Source organism: Galendromus occidentalis, unplaced genomic scaffold, assembly GCF_000255335.2.
Source record: "Galendromus occidentalis unplaced genomic scaffold, Mocc_1.1 scf7180000077182, whole genome shotgun sequence".
NCBI lineage: Eukaryota > Metazoa > Arthropoda > Arachnida > Mesostigmata > Phytoseiidae > Galendromus > Galendromus occidentalis.
The window spans coordinates 30686-41587 of record NW_003805170.1 but is presented as its reverse complement, the minus strand read 5'-3'; the positions used below and the strand labels follow the sequence as shown (position 1 = coordinate 41587).

General features: G+C 50.9%; 1 protein-coding gene across 1 annotated transcript; it reads left to right on the top strand.

Moving 5' to 3' along the window:
* Window positions 1-475: 475 nt before the first annotated feature.
* Window positions 476-6626, top strand: LOC100902543 (acyl-CoA synthetase family member 2, mitochondrial). The gene is made up of 6 exons (XM_003741458.2): window positions 476-804; window positions 3927-4263; window positions 4396-4722; window positions 4841-5020; window positions 5259-5491; window positions 5699-6626. Exons 1-6 carry the CDS (start codon window positions 698-700, stop codon window positions 6324-6326), a joined length of 1812 nt encoding a protein of 603 aa, XP_003741506.1. The 5' UTR covers window positions 476-697; the 3' UTR covers window positions 6327-6626.
* The last annotated feature ends 4276 nt before the right edge of the window (window positions 6627-10902 follow it).

Here is a 10902-nt window from a genome sequence, read left to right as displayed (position 1 = left end):
TCGAAATACGGCAGTTTGCATGAGATTCTTCCTCTGGAGATGAGCACCGTATCTTGGGGTAGCATACACGCTCCGAGATCCGATTTCGATTATTCTCGGATGAACGGATGCGCAAGCCAATCGGGAACTTGAATAAGCTCCGAAGGTCTCTTCTGCAATTCGGGTTGGTCCCTGAACACCGTCACGCTATACGCAGGTTTAACGCTATACGGATGTTTCGACGGATTCGAAGGCTGAGGTCTCCGAAGACTCGGCTCCTCTGGGAGAGCGTACCTTCGTCGAAGATCAGGACGCCGAATGCCTCGACATACGCTGATTTCGACCGGAATTCATTTCTTGGTCTGATTTGCTCTCCCTCTTCCTTCCCTGACAACAGCGACGAATGTCTTTCCCTTTTCGTGTGACGTCACGGGGCCTCCCTTCACTGCTGCCTGTGTTGCTTCTACAGCCGCTCGGGCTGGGTGAGCAGACCGAGAGCTGACATCTCCCGCTTGTGGCCATTGCTGGCAGGCTCTATGTGTCGACCAGTCTCCAGTTGTTAGTGTCGCCGTTTACGCCGTTGCTGACGAGTCGCTGCAAACGCGCAAGATATCTTCCGGTTCGGTAAACACACCTCTTCCGCACGCGCCTCGACAAGATTCCCCGCTGTACACATCTGGACACTTCCCGCTTCTTCGTGCGTTCGAAACCCCTTAAGATGACGGTCAAGTGTGCGAGCTCGAGGCTCCTTCGCGTCGGGGGTCACAATTTCCAACGATTGTCGCGAAAATCGCAAATTGCGTCATGGATGCACACAAGCAGTTGGTGAGTGACTAGGACTCGAAGAATGACCAGAGGAGGGAAAATATGTGATCGAGCAGAACTCGCTTAGTGACACGGGATGTAGAAGTATAGCAGATGCAGAAGCCAATGGATAATGGATATGCGCTGGAATTTTTCGACTGCCGATCCACCGATGGAAACTAAATATCACGGCGTAGGGAAAGGCGGCATGCTTCGCGTGTATAATGGCCATTTGCTCTTCCTTCTGTGGTCTGTCTGTGAGGGTCACTGAACCAAGCCGACGACTGGATGATGCAGGCCAATAGACTATTCCAGCGCGCGGTGACAGCGAGAGAATAATCCCTCTGGTTCGCGGCTAACGATGTCGATGGATCCGAGGATGACTTGTATGAGCGCCAAAAGACGCTCGCGTTGCTTACGTCTTTGTTCTTTCACGTCCGGTGACTTCCAGAAGAGTGTCGAAGCGAAGCTCTGATTTTCTACCAGAACTCTCGGATATCTGCTCTGTCGGGTCGCAGAATCCGGGCTCAGGTGGTTCTGTGAATGTCTCAAAATGGTACCCCTTTGTGCCGAGGCAGATTCCCTCCAAAGATCAGAGCTTTCTTATGTCCTGATTACCGTATCGTCGGCTGTTCATTCACCTGTTTGTAGCCGATCTCTGCGAGAGACTTTTGCCGGCACATTCCTCACAGCAACAAAGGAGAACACGCGAAGCGAAGAGCGATCGCAAGCTCGGCTCCCAGCATCATTGTTTGACCAAATGGCCAGTAACTGCTCCGCTGGAAGAGGAACGAAACGCATTGGGGCGGTCTCTCCGACAACAAGAGCTCCAGACGTACACGAAACAGAGCTCAGCAGCTTCGTTGGCCGGTGTTCCTCAGCATTCCCGAGTACCAGTAGAAAGCAAATCGAAATCAGTCCCTGCACTGGGTGATGGGCGAAGAGTGGGAGACGAGCGTGTCAGACCGGGCGTAACGAGCCGCCATAGCTAACTGCGCTCGATCGACATTATGTAGATATTGCATCGAAATTTTGCTCGGAGATTTCCCGAGGATTTCCGCATCGTCGCTTCGACAGTCGATTCCCGAATCCCGTGACCCTCGTGATCCTACGAACGTGTTCGGAGGTCCCGATGATCGTCCCCAAGCAGATCACATCGATGAACGAGGTCAAGATTCGCGTTCAGTCTAGTGGGCGCCGGTTCGGTTTAGATTTAGAGGCACCCACTTGCGGAGGAACTTCCGCTCCATCCCAACATCATCAGTTCTGGACTCCGAATATATCGGAATCACTTCAGCGATTCGACAGTCTTTAGAAGCGGAGCTCGACAGCCTATCAAGGAGCTCCCGATACGTGAATTTTGGGTCAATCCTCTCAATATTGCGACATTCCTGCATTCGATGAGTCGTCCTAGAATCTAGTTTATCAATATCAAATCAGCATGCGAAACCAAGTGGCGAGTCCGGAGACTGCCCCGAATGGCTTACTGCTGCTCCGAAGGTCGATCGTACGAGACTCTGTTGGCGATCGACAGGCTCCAAGGCTGCGATTGCCCCCGGGAGATATCTCCGTAATATATCATTCAGGCCGTTGATTTGTGTTGAATCATCGCTTGACATTGACTCTAGCATCCCAAGCCACCGGTCCTTATCAGAAGCGAGCAACGATATGCAAGCAACAATCTCTCTTCTCACCATCCCGGGCGGATACTATTTTTGAACCTCATCATTCATCCTGCTATCAAAGGATACTGCGGGACATCGATTCCATGTCGGGTACTCTCGAATGCCACGGCTCATGAAATTACTGTTAAAAGCATTGAATACGCCCTGAGACGACAAGCATCCGCTTGTTGTGGGCCTCGGTCAATTTCAACTCTCGCATTTCTGGATCGAGAGCTAGAGGTCAGAGGTCGGCACCGTGGATTTTGTCAACAGGACTATTGATTCGTCCTTCGGATCCTCGTGACTGGGTCAATAGAGCAAATGCTGACGCGCTAACTCCTGAATCAATACTCGGAATCTCGCTCCACGCTTCGCTGGGCGGACGCTTTTCTGGAGATTCTCCCGCAGATTTCGGGGGAGTCCATCGAAAATCCTGAGAAGATTTCCAATGCCTAAATCGCAGTCGACGCCCCCTCAACCGCGTATTGTCTTATTGGATTCCCCCGGGAAGCCTAGACTCGCTCGAATCAGGAAGCGCCCTTGTTTTTTTTATCCCTTCGAAATGGAATGGTCCAGGGTACGTGGGCTATCTGTGAACTCGGCAACAGAGTCTAGGGTTCAAAGGTTCCCAAATGATTCGACGGCTTTTCAAGAGTCGTCTATATGGCGGGCAGACTAAGAGATCACTCGGCAGTGAATCGGTCAACTCAACCACACTGGAGTACAAATCGCTCTCTTTCTCTGTGCAGGGGTGTCAGACTTAAATTTTTGGCGGGCCACATTCGAGCGCCGCAGGTGCCCGCGGGCCATCGGGATCGAGGGAAAAAATCGGTCGTTCGGTCTCGAGGAGGGATTCATTCCAGCGATCTCATTCGATTTCCAAGCACTCATTCGAAATGGTCGGCTTCGAGTATGTGGGGGAATAGTGGTGGGCCACAGAAAGAGGCCTCGCGGGCCACATGCGGCCCGAGGGCCTCGGGTTTGACACCCCTGTCTCAGTGCATCTGATGTCCTCCGGAATGTCCTCCGCCTCACAGGCTCTCCGGGATTCGATCGGGATTCTCATTCGAGCTTTTCCCAATAATTACCGGAGGGCCTCGCAGCGTGAGTAAAGAATTTGACTCGGAGATGCGTTCCTCGATATGGTGATACTTTTTGGAAGCTCATTGTCGTTTGATGACGGAAAGAACAGCGCTCGTTGCGCGTGGTCGAGCCAGCTAACGTCTGGAGTACCTCGTCAAAACTTTCAAAATATAATCCTGTATCTCTTCCCCCATTTTGATCCGGTTATTCGATCGAGTATCGAGAGCAAAGCCGAACGTTTTCTAGGTCGTCGTACTTCAGCCGCTCAACGATACTCACGTTTATACGGAATTGGTGGCAGTCAAAATTATTTAGATAACTGAATCCTTCCCAGTGAGAGGAACCGACCTGAATTTCAGTGGAATCCTCTGATTCAACTATCCCCCTTCCTTCTAGGCTTCGCTCATCACCATCAGCCTCCGAATCACCGGAGTTGGAGACCGAGAAAAAACTCTCGTACCATTGTGAAGTGGGTACAACCCCGCTGAATAATCGGACGCTTGGAAAATGCATAAACCGGGCCGCCGCATCATCCGGAGACAAAGTCGCTTACACGTTTGTAGAGTCGAACCGGAGTTTCACATTCGGTGAATTTCGAGAGCATGTCGATCGATGTGCGAAAGGGCTCTTAGCCGCGGGACTTTCGAAAGGCGATACTCTCTTGATCTTCGCGCCGAATATCCCGAACTGGCTTTTGATTTTCGCAGCCTGCTCCAAACTCGGAGTTGTGAGTGTAAGTTGGAGATGATTTCGATGTTATCGATAATTTCGGAATATCTCATAAGTTCCCGAGAGTTCGTGTATGTTCACGACTCATTGAAGCTCTCACAGCTCGCCGCATACTGATGGAAACGTCATCTTCCAGGCCAGTGTGCACCCCGCCTATTCGAAACCGGAATTTTTCAATGCCATCGAAAAAGTCAAACCAAAAGCCATTTTCATCCCGGACGAATTCAAAACGATCAAATTCTACGGGAATCTCTGCAAATGGATCCCGGAGTTGGCGACTTCGTCCCCAGGACAGTTGAGCTCAGCGCAATTCCCCTCGATCAAGACTGTCATCGTCGAGTCGGAAAAGACTCTGCCGGGGACTGTGAACATGAAAGAGATCTCTCAAGGGGGTAATGCCGACCTTGAGGCAGCCGAAGCGAAAGTGGGATGCGACGACCCACTGACAGTGATTTTCACATCGGTAAGATCCTAACATAACATCTGTTCCGAGGTAGTCCGTGCTGAACCCCCGCGTTTGAAGCCGTCCCGACAGGATGATTTCCCCGGCGGTTCATATGCCATTCTCCTCGATCTTCCAGGGAACCACAGGATCTGCGAAGGCAGCAAGCTTGATCCATCATGGCTTCATCAATAATTGTCAAATCGTGACTGACATCATGGTTCGCACCGAGGATCAGCCTTGTATTATGAACCCCTTGCCGCTTTTCCACGTGTTCGGATTATTGAGCGCCACTATTCCTATCCTGAGCGATTATCGGGTGAGGCCTGGAGTCGCTGTTTCAGAGACGCACTCGTCTATTTCAATCGATCGAGACAATCTGTGTCTAATCGGGCTCTAAAATGGAAAAGCCCTCGAGGTCATTCAGAAGAAAGCAACTCATTACCGGAAACGTTGATTTAATCACAGGAAGAAAACTGTATTTCGGCTGGTGAATGGCTAGGTCGAGGTTCGGTCCGTCAGGGACAGCTTGTTGAGGGGTCTTGATTTCGTTTCAGACAATTTTCCCCGCGATCGGCTACGATCAAATCGCCATAATGAAATCTATCCAGGACTACAAGTGCACGCGCATGACTGGCTCGCCGACGATGTTCATCGATTTAATCAATCATCCGGAGCGATCGAAGTACGATATGTCGAGTCTCGTCTACTGCACGATGGGCGGCTCAATATGCACAACTGAAACGAGAAAACTAGTCGAAGAGACCTTCGGATGCCTCTCTCTCACAGGGTACGTGTGACATCGGCGCTTCCCCGCTGGAGTGAAGTTTGATCAATCTCACCGCTCCCTGACTCCCTGACCCTTCTCGGTCTCTCCTCTGAGGGAGGAAATTCGAATATCAATCGGTGCCTGCAGATTTTTCCTGGAAAAACGAGCAGACGAACGAAGACTTTCCATGTTCGAGAAAAGAGGTGCTGATGGGAGGATTTATTACAGATATGGTTCCACTGAGACGAGTACCGTATGCTCGCTTATCCGACCGGACGACCCGCCGGAGAAGCGCATGGTGTCCGTAGGAAGACCCCTGCCTCACGTCGAGATGAAAATTGCCGATCCGGAAACCGGCGTGGAGGTCCCGTGCAATGAGACGGGCGAAGTCTGGATCCGGGGCTTCAATATATTCAATGGATACCTCGGTGAAGAAGCAAAGACCAAAGATGTGATAACGCCTTCGAGATGGTACCGATCCGGCGACATAGGCACGATGGACGATGAAGGTTACTTCAATATCGTCGGCCGATTGAAAGACCTAATTATCCGAGGCGGGGAGAACATCCATCCCATTGACGTCGAAGTTGAACTCGACAGCCATCCCGCTGTCGAAGAGTCACATGTGATCGGAGTCCCCGACAAACGATTGGGTGAAGAAGTATGCGCTGTGATTGTGCTCAGAGACGGTGCCGAAGCCTCACCTGAGGAGCTCCGAGCTTATCTCAAGGACAAAGTCGCCTATTTCAAAATCCCGAAATATTTTCTGTTCGAGTTAGACGTACCCAAGACGGCCATCGGAAAAGCGCAGAAGAACAAAATGCGAGAGGCTGCAACGAAGAAACTTGGCCTATGAGTCTTCAAATGGCATCACTACTGAGCGTACCCGCACGTACAAATCGAGACTATTTGGAGAGCATGCTTCTTGTCCCGGGGATGGGGGAGACGAGAGGACTGAGATCCCTTGTTGTTGCTGTAATATATCCATTGTAAATAACTCTTCCCCCCATGTGACCACCGTAGGCTTCTCTCGGGAGGTCCCAGGTTTATTTTATACGGAAAAAACTTGTTATTCAGAATTCATTGGCGGAACAGCGCGTTCTGAGTCCGGTTCTTGGATACAATCGTCTTTCAATCGACCCTGTTTTGGGGAATCAGTTCTCGGAACAATAAAATTATCATTTTTCCTCGATATTCTGGGTTATACCTAGCTCAGAGCACTCTCCATGGACAAGCATGAAGCAGTCCTTCCCTCGGAAAGCCGCGACTCCGTCTCAAAACACGAGCGGAAGCTGCGATTGTTTGGCTCACTGATCAAGCATCGACATGTTATGTTCGCGGAAAATCGTGGGAGTTTCCCGGGAGGCGTGAACAAGCACGCAATTCTCCGTTCCGCACGCATCCGCTATTACTGTCATTTTTCTGATCAAAAGACGGTCCGATGATAAAAAGACGAGTGTTACGTCTTTCAAAGTCCCTATCGCCGATATCACACTCGCTCCGAAGACTGGGGTCGACAGCAATCAGGTTATAGGCTTACATAGATATCGATATCGGCTTCTTGAGAACACTTCAGGAAGTCTGAGGATTTCAGGACAGGGCACCTCGTCGCCAGTCTCGGGCGAGGTCGAGACCGAGACATTTCACTCTCGCTGGCCTTAAGAATGAACAGGTACGTGATCCGCAAACCCGTTTCTCTCTAACCCTCCTTCTTCCCACTCAATAAATGGAGTATCTCACCACCTGTACATAGATGAGAATCACCACGAGTTTCCGTCCTTATCCAGGAACATTACAGAAATCCAGAACGGTCTACACTGTACCCGAGTAACGATGAATGGGACCCCGAATGAGCCTCAATAGGATTCGAAGTTTAATTTCCCCTTGCTAGAGATCGAGATCGTTCCAGATATATATATTCCAGATCGTTCCCTGCTGAGTCGTCGCAGAGGAAATGGAAGCTTTCGCGACTAGAATAATTAGTTATCCGTTCGCTGGAGCATCTGTATGATGAGAACGTTGCACTGCGCCAGCATCACAGTGTAAGTGACAACAGCGGCGACGATCGCGGTGTACAGGTCGAGATCGACTCGGAAGAAGCGGATGGCGTCTATCCGGAAATCGTCATGTAGACCCGTTCTTCCAAGAAGTACGAGATGAGCCGCCAGAGTAGACGGGGATTTCCTGAGCAGGAACGATTCAGTGTTCATGATGAGCCTTTTTAAAACATTGGACAATTTCCGCGCCACGAGTATCGGGGCGAGCAAACTCAGGGCGTGGGCGAAACCGAATGCTACGTAATAGACCCGAACTTTTAGGACCATGTCCTGCATCGTGATGAAATAACCAGCAACGCAGAGGATAGGAACTGTCGAGCTGTAGCCGAAGAATATCCCGAGACCAATAGTCTCCGAGACCTTCGCCGACACCTCGCGAACCGCGTTCAACTGGACCCTCATGCGATCCACGGCCGCGATCTTCTCGCTCTCCGGGAGCTTGCTCTTGAGGACGAGTAGGAGAATTTCCTCGATGCGTCGTATGTAGACGCAGAACAAGTGAGAAAAGTACGTGAGCCACACACGACACACCGTGGCATGACTCGGAATCATCAGAGCCCCTACAACACTGAACATGTAGGCCACGATTTCCGATTGGGGTGGAAGAGGCACATCGAGATGAGTCCAGATTCCCAGACCGAAGTCATTATAGGCGTTGATGGTGGAGTTGAAGAGGATCACTAGGATCTGAATGAGAAGACTCAGACTCGCCCCGAAATTGGCATCGCGAAGCATACCGAGAGTTGGGAAGACTTCTCGTTCGATGCTCTCGCACTGCTCAAGTACTTCGAGCCACTTCAGAGGATTTCTCTTCATCATTACGGCCGTTAAGAAGGCTTCCGCATTCGTCACGAAGACCATGAACCCGAATGCCATGACATTGAAGCGGTCCCTGTTGCCGAGTTTCTCAAGGCTGTCCTCCATCAGTTTGTTGACGAAATACATGAGTCCCCATTGCCAGGTCCACTGGAACCAGTAAATGATGAGATAAATTCTCGATTTTTCCACACGGGGCGGTCCGTCGCGCTCCAGACGGAGGAATGAGCCCTTGAAGTAGCGATGGAAGTTCGCCACCCGGCGGAAGGAAGGGAGGCACACTCGGATTGGATGTTCTTCACGTCCAGGCCGCATTTTTTTACACGGTGGCGGACAGCAGACCTCAGCGTTTTCGGCAGTCAGCCTGGGAACTGTGGTATGCGTGAAACCATGCAGGAATACAATCGGTGAACTGTGGATGGACGTCAGCAAGATTGGCTTCAGCGCCTAATCATGAATTCTATAACGCGGAGAGGCAGCGGAACTTCAATAGGTGACAGCCAATGCCGCCAATGATGAATCGAGCGGTGTTAGGAGGAGACGGATTCGACTGTATCGTGATCCGGACGGCAAGGAACCTCTGTGGGTCGATGCTAGGTTGCATCATAGTCGGATGTTCGAGCAAAGGAAGTGAGTCTCAAGACCAACGATGGTGTGATATACTCGGAGAGAATTGTTGCGATATCCTAGCGCGATATATCGTTCTCGAACCTTGACCGGAGCACTCATAGCCTTTTTAAGTAAGAGATCTAAAAATGAAACAGACGTCGAATCGTCGCTGGCCGTGCCTCTCCCAACAGTTGGCGTTCGTTTCGCACAAATGCTCTGTGTTGAGTTGCGGTGTAAGAGGACGAGTCTTTTTTGTCCGCTTTTCGAGTTTCATCGATAAACTCCATTTCTCGAAATTCTCGAATTAGCACTACGCCCATCTCGAGTGGAAAATGCAGGTTTCCAAGTGCTGAATTCGGCTGTGAGTTTGATTGCCGCGCCATACTTCGGCTTTGGGCGACGGCTCAAGCATGAATTCTGGTCGAGAGATCGTTCATGGACATCGAAACTCAGCCATGCGCAGCTCATCGCAACACTAGTTGGAGAGCTTAATGAAGACTATGGAACGGGTCGAAAACATAGGGTGAAAAGTCTCTTTTCGATTGCTCTCCGCCCAAACTTACGCGCGAACATTGCCCTTTATCCGAGATCATCTCCCGACTCCAAGCTTCAGGTCACGAAGGATTTGGGGAAGACGACGTTTCAAGCTCCTGAGGCTCGCCTGGATTCGTCTCGCATACTCCACCGATGCATAAGTTGAAGTAATCGGGAAGAACCATCATGGCCTCCTAGGTTCACTACAGTAAGTAAACACGGGAGACCTCAGAGACGGCTTCACGGCATTACGTAGAAAACCTGATCACTCCTAGTGTGCTGGCGTTCATTGCGCAGGATCAGTGAGGCTCGCACTTCGACATGATGAAGTTCCATCCATCAGATGAATCGCCAGATAGCTTGGAAGATGACCGGCTCTAAGCGCCATGTCGGAAATCCAATGATCGGGACTCGCTTGACCGGTGCCGATCAGAACAGTGGGTTTTAGATATCATGCGGAATTTCAGCCCTTCTCAATAAGGTTAACAGGGTTCTACTAGAAGTTCGGATCATTAAGGAGCGCTCGCTTCATCCAAACCCCGGCATTCCGATCCCGACCCCACATCCCGTTGAAACCCAGTACGAGTACTCAAGAAGGACATCCCCGTATTGAGACCTTCGCCCCGAAAAGAGCCACGAATCTTCGCACCGGCAACCCTTCAAGTACTGCCAGCAGTGACGGATAATCACTGAGTGAGTGAGACTATCAACGTACATGGAGCAGGGGTATCAAATCACTAGCTCACGGGCCAAATAAGCCCGCTGAGTTTCCTCTTTTGGCCTGCGCAGGTCTCTTATCCTTATCCGAAGTCCGATTTCCGCTAGAATTCCTGATTGGCCATGTGACCAAAGAGGATCTGGAGCGTATCAACGTCGGGATGAAGAGGAGAGGGCACTCCTCCGACTTGATGGCTTCAAGTCGATGTTCCACATGAGGCATAATTGACCTCTTCGAATAGACACGAGGTGTTGGCTTTGGCCGGCGTACCCTATCAGTAATCGAAATTCGCCAACAGGGTGTTCGAGTTTTACGACCCTGATCTCTACGGAGATTTCTCAGAGCGGAGCATACGCCGCGCCGCACCGGTTGGGCGAGAGTCCATGTGCGCCCCAGTAGGAGCTTGTGGGAGGTGGGGCGTTGGTGTGGGTGGGGCGTAGTTTCACATCAAAATGGGGCTCGGCGAGAAATTTTCGGGGAGCCCTGATCCGTGATAACATGTCTATAAAAATTCGGAGGAAGCAGGTGGAACAAGTTTTCCTTCCAGCCCAGGTCACTCCGTTCAGCAACGGAGACGACGGACGATTTCGCAGAGAGAACTCTCTCGATCGCAGGCAATTCCAGGGATCTAATCGTAGGGCGCAAGCAATAATTGAGTAGGAGAGACATAATTGCGTTCTCCCGCAGGAGAGTATCTC

What these genes read in the sequence shown, in the direction of transcription:
- LOC100902543 (XM_003741458.2), top strand. Translation starts at nt 698, where the DNA reads ATGACGGTCAAGTGTGCGAGCTCGAGGCTCCTTCGCGTCGGGGGTCAC. An exon ending in CCAAACTCGGAGTTGTGAGT is followed by an intron (nt 4,264 to 4,395) that starts GTAAGTTGGAGA and finishes GTCATCTTCCAG; the next exon opens with GCCAGTGTGCACCCCGCCTA. An exon ending in TGACAGTGATTTTCACATCG is followed by an intron (nt 4,723 to 4,840) that starts GTAAGATCCTAA and finishes TCGATCTTCCAG; the next exon opens with GGAACCACAGGATCTGCGAA.